Here is a 12,349-nt window from a genome sequence, read left to right as displayed (position 1 = left end):
CTTTATTGTAACATAGAACTAATCATACTTATTAGTTAGTATGTTTTTGTTTATAGTTTTTAATACGTTAGAATATTATCTATACTAATATTATAAATGCGAAAGTATCTCTGTCTGTCTGTCTGTCTGTCTCGCTTTCACGCCAAAACTACTGAACCGATAGTAATGAAATTTTGTACACAGATAGTCTAAAGCCTGAGAAAGGACATAGGCTACTTTTTAACTGGAAAAAGGGGTTGTAAGGGGGTGAAAATGCGTAAATTTGGTCAAATTAGCTTAGTTCCAAAAACTTAAAACAGATGGCGCCAAGAGTCCCCTAGATCGCGCTATTGCTTGCTCATACGTATTTCTATAAGACGTGGTACCATATGGCTAGATTTTTCGATTCTTTCGATTGTTATACACGTTTTTAACTAATAACTCACCTACCAACTTAGACATCAAATTCAAAAACAACAGCGCCAAAACTACTGAACCGATTGTAATGAAATTTTGTACACAGATAGTCTAAAGCTTGAGAAAGGACATAGGCTACTTTTTAACTGGAAAAAGGGGTTGTAAGGGGGTGAAAATGCGTAAATTTGGTTAAATTAACTTAGTTCCAAAAAACTCAAAACAGATAGCGCCAAGAGTCCCCTAGATCGCGCTATTGCTTGCTCATGCGTATTTCTATAAGAGGTGGTACCATGTTGAGGTAGGTTTTACGATTCTTTCGATTGTTATACACGTTAATATTAACTAACTAGCTGTTGCCCGCGACTTCGTCCGCGTGGACTTTAGTATATAGCGCGCGGTGTCAACAAAATTTGTGTCAAATTTAAAAACTTTTTAAAACCCTGGTAAGTGGTACCCCTCTTAGGGCCGCGTTACACCGGAATGGCAGCGCTGAAAGTGCTCGCCTCGCCGCTGCCATTCCGGTGTAGCGCGGCCCTTAATTAATCAAAATACCCAAAAACAGCTGTGCAGTGTGCACATAATCTATACTAATATTATAAATGCGAAAGTATCTTTGTCTGTCTGTCTGTCTGTCAGTCTCGCTTTCACGCCAAACGCCAAAACTACCGAACCGATGGTAATTAAATTTTGTATACAGATAGTCTAAAGCCTGAGAAAGGACATAGGCTACTTTTTTTACTGGAAAAAAGGGTTGTAAGGGGGTGAAAATGCGTAAATTTGTTCAAATTAAGTTAGTTCCAACAATTCATAATAGATGGCGCCGTGCGTCTTCTACATCGCGCTGACGCTTGCTCAAAAGTCTTCCTATAAGACGTGGTATCATCTTACATTTAAGTTTCGATTTTTTTCGATTGTTATATCTATTCTACGGTATTAAATAACTCAGTACTTTATCTGTGCAGTGACGTAACCTTAAATCTATCAATGATAAATAGTTTATGGGTAAAGTTGTGTAATCGGAGGGCTAAATAAGCTTTAAAATTTGGCATAAAATATAAAGTTTAATATAAAAAAATGAAATACTTATTGTGTGCACACTGCACAGCTGTATTGATTTAAGGGGTACCAGGGTTTTTTTATAAAAGCTTTTGACACCAATTTTGTTGACATCGCGCGCTATAAAGTACTATAAACTGAAGTCCACGCGGACGAAGTCGCGGGCAACAGCTAGTTGGGAATATTAATTAAGGTATTAAATTATAATTATTTTAATAATTTTGTAATAACACTAATTTATGATACATTTTAAAAGACTATTTTTTGCAAGTTTAATAGTTTAATTAAAATTATATAAGTATATAATGTACTTTAATTGAGCAAAAAAAAAAGGAGTCTATTATTGTAATTGGTAACAATAAGTATTTTTAAATTTATGACATCATAAATGCAAGAGTAAATTTATTTATTTCGATACTAATACCAATTGCCATGAAACGATGCTTGAAATGAACATGAAATGTAAGTAACGTTACATTAACCCCTTGTAGGGGTTTTTAAAAGTAAAGTCATGGCTCAATTCGGTTATTTTTTGCACGCGAGCGTATAATGCCATGTATTCATTTGGATGTATCTTTTCAATTATAAGACCTAGACACATAAAATTTTGTACACTTGTTTATTATTTCACTAACCTTTGAAGTATATTAGTTTTATTCCAATTTGTTCACTATTTTTCACATTATAACCAAAAATCGAAGTTAAGAACTATTTTTCTTCAAAGACCACTTAATATTAAGAGAATTTTCTATTGAAATTATGACAACAATATCTTGTAACACATTTGTCTACGAAAACACTGAATTTAGCCAAAAATATTAAATAAAAACTTTTAAAACTTAAAACTAAAATTGTTTTAAAACTTTTAAAACAATTAAATTTACACTAGCTATTTGACCGAGCCTTGCTCGGTATTCGATAAAACACGAATAAAATGACATTTTCTTAAAATGATTCCTAGCTAGATTGATTTATCGTCCCCCAAACCCCTATGGGCATTTTCAAAAAAACGTGTACCCTTGCAAAAATATGTCTTTATTTTTTAAGGTCATTTATTTACCTTTATTTGAATGTCATATACAAGGAAAAATATTGAACTAATGGAATAAGTTAAAAAGAACGCTGAAAACGTTATATTATTCTGATTTTATTGAAACAAAATCGAATTTTCGACGAAACAGATTCCGTTGTGCGACTAAATGTAAAATATAATTTAATACAAAAAAATACAGCAATAAATGGATTTCTTCGTTTATTTAATCTAGTGAAATGCATATTTAATTGTTTATTAAAAAAAATTTAGATAATTTCAAGGATCAACAAGAGTAGCAATTATTTTTAATCCATAGTGTGACTATGTGACCTACCCACTAGGTTATTTTTCATTTTTTTACATGAGTAAGTAATATTTAACATATTTAAAGAAGTTTTTATAACACAAAAACCTTTTATTTAAACATTTTTATTGTTGCACTACTTATAAAAGTAAAAAATTCTTTGATTTCATAGATTTAACTTCATTAATTAGAGGGACGAACATCTCATAATCATAAAGATGTGTTCACATGTCTACGAATTCCTAAGTTATTAATGACATCGGATTATATGCACGATCAAAGTGCCGAAATATCCATGCAAATCTGCACGAAAAATGGTCGAAATATGCACAATCAAAAGTCACCTAATATTAAAATTTATTATTTTTTTTGAAGACTTTTCCGGTAGTGACATTAATAAAAGCGCCAATTTTTATAATTTCATAAAATCCAGGATTTTTAATTTCTTGAAATAAAGACTTTTTATTTATTTATTATACGCCAATAATAATTTTCTACCAACATTTTCCGATTGCAATCTTAATGCCCATGGAAGTTAAACTACCGAAATATGCACTATCGCCTAAAAAGTGACATTATATGCATTTGCATATGCAAGTATGCAAATGCATATAATCTGATGTCTAGTTATTATAAATCTGCAAATATCAACGACACAAAATGATTTTCAACTTTACTGATAGAAAAGTAGTGGAAATAAAATCAAAATTATTTAAAAAAAAAAAACTTTTAGGTACTTAAATTTTAAATATTTGTTATTGTTAAGTAAAGGCGACGCCTTGATAATTTGGCTGTAGCGATATCGATTTTTCAATTACGAAAGCTAAGAAATTAAAGTTCATTGTCAGTATTTATCATGTCTTTGTCTTTGATTTACCCATAGCATAACACGATTGGTCAACTTTTATAACACAGAATAATCAATCAAATAGACCTGTGTAAAAAAAAGGATTCCTATTTTTCCAACAGAGGAGAGTGATTTAAGCTTCCAAAAATGTACATGGATTGGTTCAAGCATACACTTTAATTTGCCCATAGCTTATATGAAATGTATTTATGGTTTTTAAATTACGCGACAAAACTATTTTGTCGCTTACGCCCTTTCCATTTTTTGCTGTTCCATTGCTTGTTTTCTGTGAGAGGCCGGGCCGGCCTTTCATAGAAAACTAACAATCTAAAACATATCCAAAACGGTTTTTTACTTTAACGCGGCGTCACCTTAACACATAAGTAATAAAAAATATATTTGTACGTTAATCGTACCAGTTTATAAATCTCCAATTTTCTTAATAAAATCTGTGAATAAAAAAATAATTTATTTAAAATGTGAACTAAGCCTTATGCTTTCCGCCTGTTGTGACTTGTCCGTTCCATTATATGTGACCATACGAAAAGTCACAAGTCGGAAGTCACGTAATATTACTTTCTTTTACTTTTAAAGTGTTTGTAAATAACCGATAATAGTTATCACAATTTCATTTTTTATACTAAATACTAAGCTAATTTTGCAACGTGTAAAAAGTAAAAACAGTTGGAGAAAGTATAATAATGCTTACAAAATATGGTCACTTATCTGAACAAATAAACCGTTCCTGAAGAACCATCCAACCTGCGTCCGCGTCTTGTAGCAGATTTTTAACTACTAAATTCAAATTGAAGTTTCTCGATGTACAATGAAATATAGTGCTATCATTTAGTGCCGAAAATATTTTTGTAGTATGTTTATAAAACTAAAAAAAACGGTCACTAAACCGAACATTCCGGTCGGGTTGTTTTTTCATGTTTATAATTTTAATTAATTTGTAGTTAAATTATGTTAGATTTTTCAATAACAAGACATTCAATTGATACATTAAGTATTTAGGAATCTAACATATGTTTTTTAAGTAACTTACTTTAAGAAAAAAAAATAGTTATTAAAGATTTTGTTACAACTTCTGGGAAGGGGACAGGTGAATTTAATAGGTTTCGGTACTTAAAAACCCTTATAAATCTCATACTAAATAAAATTTTATACAAACGTGAATGTATTTTAATAAAAGAAAACTTGTTTTTGCTCCTACATTAAAATTACAAAATGTTAGTATGTAATTTTTTACAAATAATCTGTAGCGAAGTCAAGGGACAAGGTAAAAACCAGGGGTACACATTTTTTTGAAAATGCCCCTATATACAAAATGTAATGAAAATCGTTGAAGCCGATTCTGAGATTCCAATTATATATATAGCTATTTGACCAAGCTTTGCTCGGTATTCGATAAAACACGAATAAAATGACATTTTCTAAAAATGATTCCTAGCTAGATCTATATACTAAATTTCATGAAAATCATTGGAGCCGATTCCGAGATTCCAATTATATACAAGAATTGCTCGTTCAAAGATATAAGATTATAATTTTCGGTGCTAACTAGTGATGTGCATCATGTTTGTATCGATACAGCGGTTGATAAATATGTGTTGTGAGTTTAGGAGTTTCGGCGTTGTTTTAAGAACAGAAAGCATAATATCCTACTATGCAAATTAGATTCATCATCATCACTACCATATTATACCATGCATCATCCCATGATTATGAGCCTATAATGACACTGTTATTGGTACTTTTCAGGGTCGTTTAGATCGATACTCGAGTTTGTCAAGTGATAATTTAAATAATCGGCCAAGTGCGAGTCGGACTCGCGCACGAAGGAATCCATACCGTTATAGAGAAAAAATCTGAAAAAAATAGGCCAAAAATTGTGTTTTTTGTATGGAAGCCCCCCTTAATTATTTATTTTATTTAAATATTATTATTAATTATTAAAGTACTTAAGGCCTTTATTTAAGGCCTTTGTGGAAATTTCAAGTGCCTACCTCATCATTATTAACCCTCCGTGCACCACATGAATAAAAGTTACACTGTGCACCACGTGGGGTTTGTCAAACCCCAAGACTTATCTGGGCAAGAAATGCGTAATTTGTATTTATTTGTTCATTTTATTTCAAATAACTGTTTTTTATATATTTAATTGTAATATAAAACGATACTTACTGAGATAACTCCTATTTTTAATCCTTTACACCTAAAAATTAAAATTTAGTAATCTTTTACCAAGTAAAACATAGACTCTTTTTTGGTGAGCTCCCACAGTTGAAAAGTTACCTTTTATTTCCCGTACTGCTTTAAAATTATAAAAAAATATATAATTTAAGGTAAACTTTGTTTGTTTGTTTGTTTAATTGTAACGAATAGGCTCAAAAACTACTGGACCGATTTTAAAAATTCTTTCACCATTCGAAAGCTACATTATTTACGAGTAACATAGGCTACTTTTTATTTTGGAAAATATAGGGTTCCGTAAGATATTTCAGTTTTTCGGAAACAACCAGAAAATTTACTTATTTTGCGTACGCTGCCTAAACTATAAAAGATAGAACCATACAATGTTCTAAGTAAATGTAGATCTTATAAATATCTACAAAAATGTCCGCGACACACTATACTTATCTATGTCAAGTGAGGCACAACAACCATATTTTTATTTAAAAATCTTAATTTTTTTTTGGACTACATTGAAATGCATATATTTTACTCATGATAATAATCCTTATCAAAATAAATTATTTTATCTCAAAGTACAGTTTATGTGGACAATATTTGGTCTTTGAATGATTAAAATTGGACGTTTGGTTTAGAAGTTATGGCGAAATTAAAATATTGCGATTTACGCCCGTTTCGAAGTGGGCAACCAAGGCGGGGGTGCGCCCGTGGGAGCGGAGTTTAGATCTATGAGTATTGACTATTGAGTAGTAATGTATCTATCAGTAGTATCGACGGAGAGCTGACGACCAAATCAGTCATGTTACATGTAGCTTCACCTGTGTTAAAACTCCGTTAGCTACTTCCCTGAACAACCCTTTCTGATAATCTGCGTGCTGGCAGGCCGTGGGCGGTGGGTGTGGGAGTAGTGGAGTGGGGAAAAAAAAAAAAGTAGGTTCAGCTATATTAAAACTCCGTTAGCTACTTCCCTGAACAACCCTTTCTGATAATCTGCGTGCTGGCAGGCCGTGGGCGGTGGGTGTGGGAGTAGTGGGGTGGGGAAAAAAAGAAATAATGTAGGTTTAGCTGTATTAAAACTCCGTTAGCTACTTCCCTGAACTACCCTTTCTGATAATCTGCGTGCTGCGTGCAGATTATCAGAAAGGGTTGTTCCCTGAACAACCCAAGTAGCTAACGGAGTTTTAACACAGCGCTGAAGCTACATGAGTCATGAGTCATGACTGATTTGGTCATCAGCTCTTAGTCGGGTAGTAGTAGTAAATCTATGAGTAAACAAACAAACAAAGTTTACCTCTTTATAATATTGGTTTAGATTAAAAACTCATTTATTCAGTGAGTGACATTGGCTATATATTTTTTACCCGTGCTTAGCCGGGGCGGGTCGCTAGTTAACTTAATATAATCAGTCTACACGATATTCAGGCAAGTTGAAATCAGTACATTTCTTACAATGAAAGTGGGCACGGTATGTGTAAGCAAATAGGTATATTATTGTGCTCACAACCGTATTTGAGTTTTCAATTTATGTTCCTGATACAACTGAACACATCTTTATTGATTTTGATAATTTTTCTGGTGCGTGCGTGAAACCGCGTACAAGAACCTCTCAGTATCCATGGTTTATATCTTTGCGATTTTCAAATCTTCTTCTATGAAAGTCATACTTAATTTGTTCATAAACCTGTTCACGAATGTTTATTTAATCGAAATGAATTCAAATATGCGCGAAAAATAGATTTTTTCACATTTCACAACATTCTGTTTATACAACTTTTTAACGACGTCCTGAACTACGTGGGGTTTGTGGGACCCCAGCACACCAGCACACCAGCACACCAGCACACCAGCACATTATGTGCACGTTTGTTCGTTGCATCGGTGAAGAAAATCCTAAACTCCAGCTACATAAAGCGTCAAAAAAAATCACACGAATTTTTAAAAAATTATGAAATTTTTTGTACGTCTGGGGTTTGTCAAACCCCACGTGGTGCACGGAGGGTTAATTACGAGCAAAAAAGCCCAAAAAATCACGTTTGTTGTATGGGAATAAATATTTAAATATAAATATTATTTTGTTTTTAGTATTTGTTGTTATAGCGACAACAGATATACACAATCTGTGAAAACTTGCCTGGCGACAGACAGACAGACAGACAACAAAGTCTTAGTAATAGGGTCCCGTTTTTACCCTTTGAGTACGGAACCCTAAAAAATCTATACTTAATATTATAAACCTGAAGAGTATGTTTGCTTGAACGCACTAATCTCAGGAACTACAGGTCCGATTTAAAAAATTATTTCAGTGTTAGATAGCTCATTTATCGAGTAAGGGCCGGGACACAAAAACACTAAATACTAGAAACTCACGTAGAAATTCAAAGTTTCTACGACGCGACGTCGCGTCGTCGTACGACTTACGATGTCGTGTCGTAGTTGTTTACGACGCGCGTCGTAGATTCCCACGACACGACGTCGCATCGTTAAACGACGTCGCGTCGTGGTACGACACTACGTCGTATCGTGTTTTTGTGTCCCGGCCCTAAGGCTATAGGCTATATTATATATAGCGTAGTATATAGTAGCGTTATATATAGTCTTAGCGTGACAATACATATATGTATTGTCACGCTAAGACTAATACGACCGAAGAAACTCAGCAAAATGTGGGAAAAACGGGGGAAATATTAGAAAGGGTATCTCACGAACTACTGGAGCAATTTTTATGGCAATATTTGGCACAGATATAGAGTACACCACGTGAAGGTAGTATAGCTATTTTTTATAGAAAAATGTACGGTTTCTGTAAAATTCCTAATTTACGTGGGCGAAGCCGGGCGGTATGTCTAGTAAAGAATACCTAGGAAAAACCAATATTTTAATTATTGATTAGTGATTACCCTAATTATATTTGAGAAATCACTACATACTATTATAAAACATAGTCGCTTTTTTCCCCTCATGTCCCTTTAAATTATTAAGCCCCATACGGTCACTGGTGACTGAGACACAATAGAAATTCTAATGTTAATATTTAATAAGTATAATAACCTATTATACTACACTAAAGTATTATCACTTATTTTTGTTACACACTATATATATACAAGAATTGTTCGTTTAAAGATATAAGATTTGTATTCCAGATGGAAATATTTTGGAACTGTTTTAAAGTAAAGGATTGTTTTATCTATTTCACATCTTAACACTTTAACTCAAAGGAGTAAGTTTATACTTTTGAAAATACATGACTTTAAAGGAGACCCTTTCTCAAATCAACAATAGTTGCTACCAGTATTTAGGGCTGACATCATGAAATCAACTGTAGATGTCACCCATTCATAAAGGGTTAATATTAATTGTAACAGAGCGATACTCCATTACTATAGAATAAGATGAAATGGATGTTTTGTATTTCCCTTTTTAGGGTTCCGTAGCCAAATGGCCAAAAACGCAACCCTTATAGATTTGTCATGTCTGTCTGTCTGTCCGTCCATATGTCACAGCCACTTTTCTCCGAAACTATAAGAGCTATATTATTGAAAATTTGCAAGTAGATGTAGTCTGTAAACCGCATTAAGATTTTGATACAAAAATGGAAAAATTGTTAAAAATTTCCCCCATTAAAAATCCCCATAGGTACAACTGAAACAATTCTTTTTTTTCTTTTTTTTGCCTTTTTTTTAAGTATTTATTCCATTATTCTACAACATTATGTCCTTATCCTAAAAACCGCCAAACTGCATTTCAGTTTGTTGGCGATATTTGTAACATTAATAATATAATATTATATGTTATAAATCAACTTAATACTTAAACTTAAAAATCAATAATAATGAAATTCAATAACAAAATATTTTTCTTTCTTATTATAAGTATAAACACATATAAACTTTTTAATTATCTAGTAATTACAGTAACATATTTTTATTCTATATTATTAGATTAATGACTCTTACATTATATTAGTAATACTTTTAAGTAAAATATGAACACTTTTATGCACGGGGGGGGGGGGGGGGGGGGGCATATAACTTCTAAAGTAGGGGCATGATAAGTCTAAAAATAATATATGATGTACATTACTACAAAAACTACCAACGAAAATTGGTTTGAACGAGATCTAGCAAGTAGTTTTTTTATATGTCATAAATGGTAAACCTTAAATTAATTTTCATTAAATCAACTGAAATATAAAAATAAATCAAAAACCTTTTAATTTCATTAAAATAAACCTTATTGCTGCTGCGGAACCCTTCATAGGCGATTCCAACTCGCACTTGGCCGCTTTTTGTGTTGGCAGTCTTTAAATAAAAAAAACAATACTGTAGGAACTCTATTGATACCTTCCGGGTTTTTTAACAATCAAGGTATTATGTGCAATGCTTCAACTCCTAAGCAGTAAGCGGTCACATGCAACCGCATGTCACCGCTTAGGAGTTGAAGCATTAACTGGACTAATTAATTCCTATCTTGAGGATAATTTAAATTCTGAATAATCAAATGTATGAAGAAAAGTGGGTTCGGTGCAATGTACAGTACATATTATTAAGTGTTTGGTGAAATTGCAGAAAATTAATAATAATAATAATCATTTATTTCGGACACTATACATCCATACATAAGTATGGATGTAATGTTAAGTAGTTCTAAAGTGTTGTTCGAAAATGTACACCTCGAGATTTTCGAAAAACAGACCGCATAATCTCAAATCTGTATAACTGAGGACTGGATAATTGAGTTTCTACTTATGTTAGTAAAAGCACCTTGAACAGATCCATTAAACTTATAATAGACTTTTCATTGAAGACATTTTGACCTTATTGATTAAGTACCTACTAATTCAAAGGACTAGCTAGCTAGTAGTGATACTTTTTTGTTTTTATTTTACTTTGTGCCTAATGAATGAACTTTGTACAGGCTAAAATGATTGCTAGAAAATAATGAAAATAATAGCTAGTACATGTAATAATATAATAATGTTTTTCCCTTAATGTTATATTAATGCATTTTTTTTATATTTGTGACCCTGCAACTGATGTTTATATTGGTCATGTTTTTGAAGCCAAGTGTACAGGGAAACTATTTCTGTGTCTAATTTTATGTTCTTTTGACAGGGGCAGAGGTCGAGGTGGTATGGGCCCTCCGGGATGGATGAATGGGCCTCCGCCAATGAGATTCCGAGGCAGAGGCTACGGCCCCGGTGGACCGCCTATGAGAGGACGAGGATATTTTAGAGGCAGAGGTGGTCCTCGCTTTGGTCCCAATGGAGGACCAAACTTTGATAACAATTGGGGTCCCATGGGGCCGCCTCCTCCGGGAATGATGGGAGGACCCCCACCGTTCGGACCACCTCCCGGTATGATGCCACCCGGTGGACCGATGGGGCCTCCACCCAACATGATGGGACAACCACCACCATTCGGCCCACCAGGGATGCCTCCACCAAATATGGTAAAATATTTTATTTAACAAAATTATTTTGTTGTATTGTTTTTGAACACAAAATAAACATTTTAAATAACTGTCCTTATATTTAGTCAATATATTGTGTAATTTTACAGCCTGCACCTGAGCTGTGGGTGGAGACAAAATCAGATGACGGGAAATCGTACTACTACCATGCCCGGACGCGGGAGACCACTTGGACCCGGCCCCAGGAGAGTCCCACTTGTAAGGTGGTGACTCAGGCGGAAATGGAAGCCATGGCCAGCACAGGTAGGACTACTTTCCAACAAGATGGCAATACCGGCAGTCCCGGCATTGAGACATCGCATACGACGTAATTCAAATTGTATTGTACATGCTGACTAATTTTTCTATTTAACTGCAGCTTTTTTTTCTTGTCAAGTTTATGGTAATTAAAATCTCTAGGTCAAATGTCCGGTATGGGTCAGCCCATGGCGATGAACGGGCCGATGGGGGGGCCCCCCATGGGCGGGCCGCCAATGGGAATGATGCCAAACGGCATGATGGCCGGGATGATGCCGCCCGGCGTCGGGCCGCAGGGGGGCCCCGGCCAGGGCGGGCCCCCGCCCGGCGCCGTGCCCCCCTTCATGACTCAGCCTCCACCCTGGGTGAAGGACGGTGAGTACACTAGTTATTACTGCTCACTATTGTACATGTAAAATTTACGAAGTCGCAGATAACACAAGTAATGATTTGATTGTAACGTGTCAATATTTGTCGCAGGTAACAACCACATGGGCAGCAAGTCGGACAAGGGCGACGGCAGCCCCGCCGACGACGACGACATGCCCCCCGGAGAGACCAACGCCCCGCCACACTCCATGGGTAACGCACACTCCATGTTTGTGAAATAACTTCTCTGATATCATTTCTATACTTACTTCTGGTAAAATTGTAATAAGTAATGTAATAAGTTGTGGATAGCTGTTATTGGCCTTATGTACTCATTGTATTCTATTATAATAATGAACATTGTAGAATTGATGGATGTTGTTGTCCCAAATAAATAAATAAATAAATAAATCTCTCACTAAAGTGAGAGTTTGCTTGA

The 12,349-nt window shown here is 34.3% G+C and overlaps 1 protein-coding gene across 1 annotated transcript in view; it reads left to right on the top strand.

Moving 5' to 3' along the window:
- Window positions 1-12,349, top strand: part of LOC121725763 (transcription elongation regulator 1-like) — a 45,606-nt gene that overhangs the window by 2,250 nt on the left and 31,007 nt on the right. Inside the window, exons 2-5 of the mRNA XM_042112863.1 lie at window positions 10,947-11,283; window positions 11,394-11,547; window positions 11,704-11,917; window positions 12,017-12,123. Of these exons, the coding sequence (XP_041968797.1) occupies window positions 10,947-11,283; window positions 11,394-11,547; window positions 11,704-11,917; window positions 12,017-12,123 (812 nt within the window). The remainder of the gene's footprint in view (window positions 1-10,946; window positions 11,284-11,393; window positions 11,548-11,703; window positions 11,918-12,016; window positions 12,124-12,349) is intronic.

The sequence above is a fragment of the Aricia agestis genome, chromosome 3 (assembly GCF_905147365.1).
Source record: "Aricia agestis chromosome 3, ilAriAges1.1, whole genome shotgun sequence".
NCBI classification, from domain to species: Eukaryota; Metazoa; Arthropoda; class Insecta; order Lepidoptera; family Lycaenidae; genus Aricia; species Aricia agestis.
The sequence above is the reverse complement of the archived record's forward strand: the minus strand, read 5'-3'. Positions and strand labels throughout refer to the sequence as shown.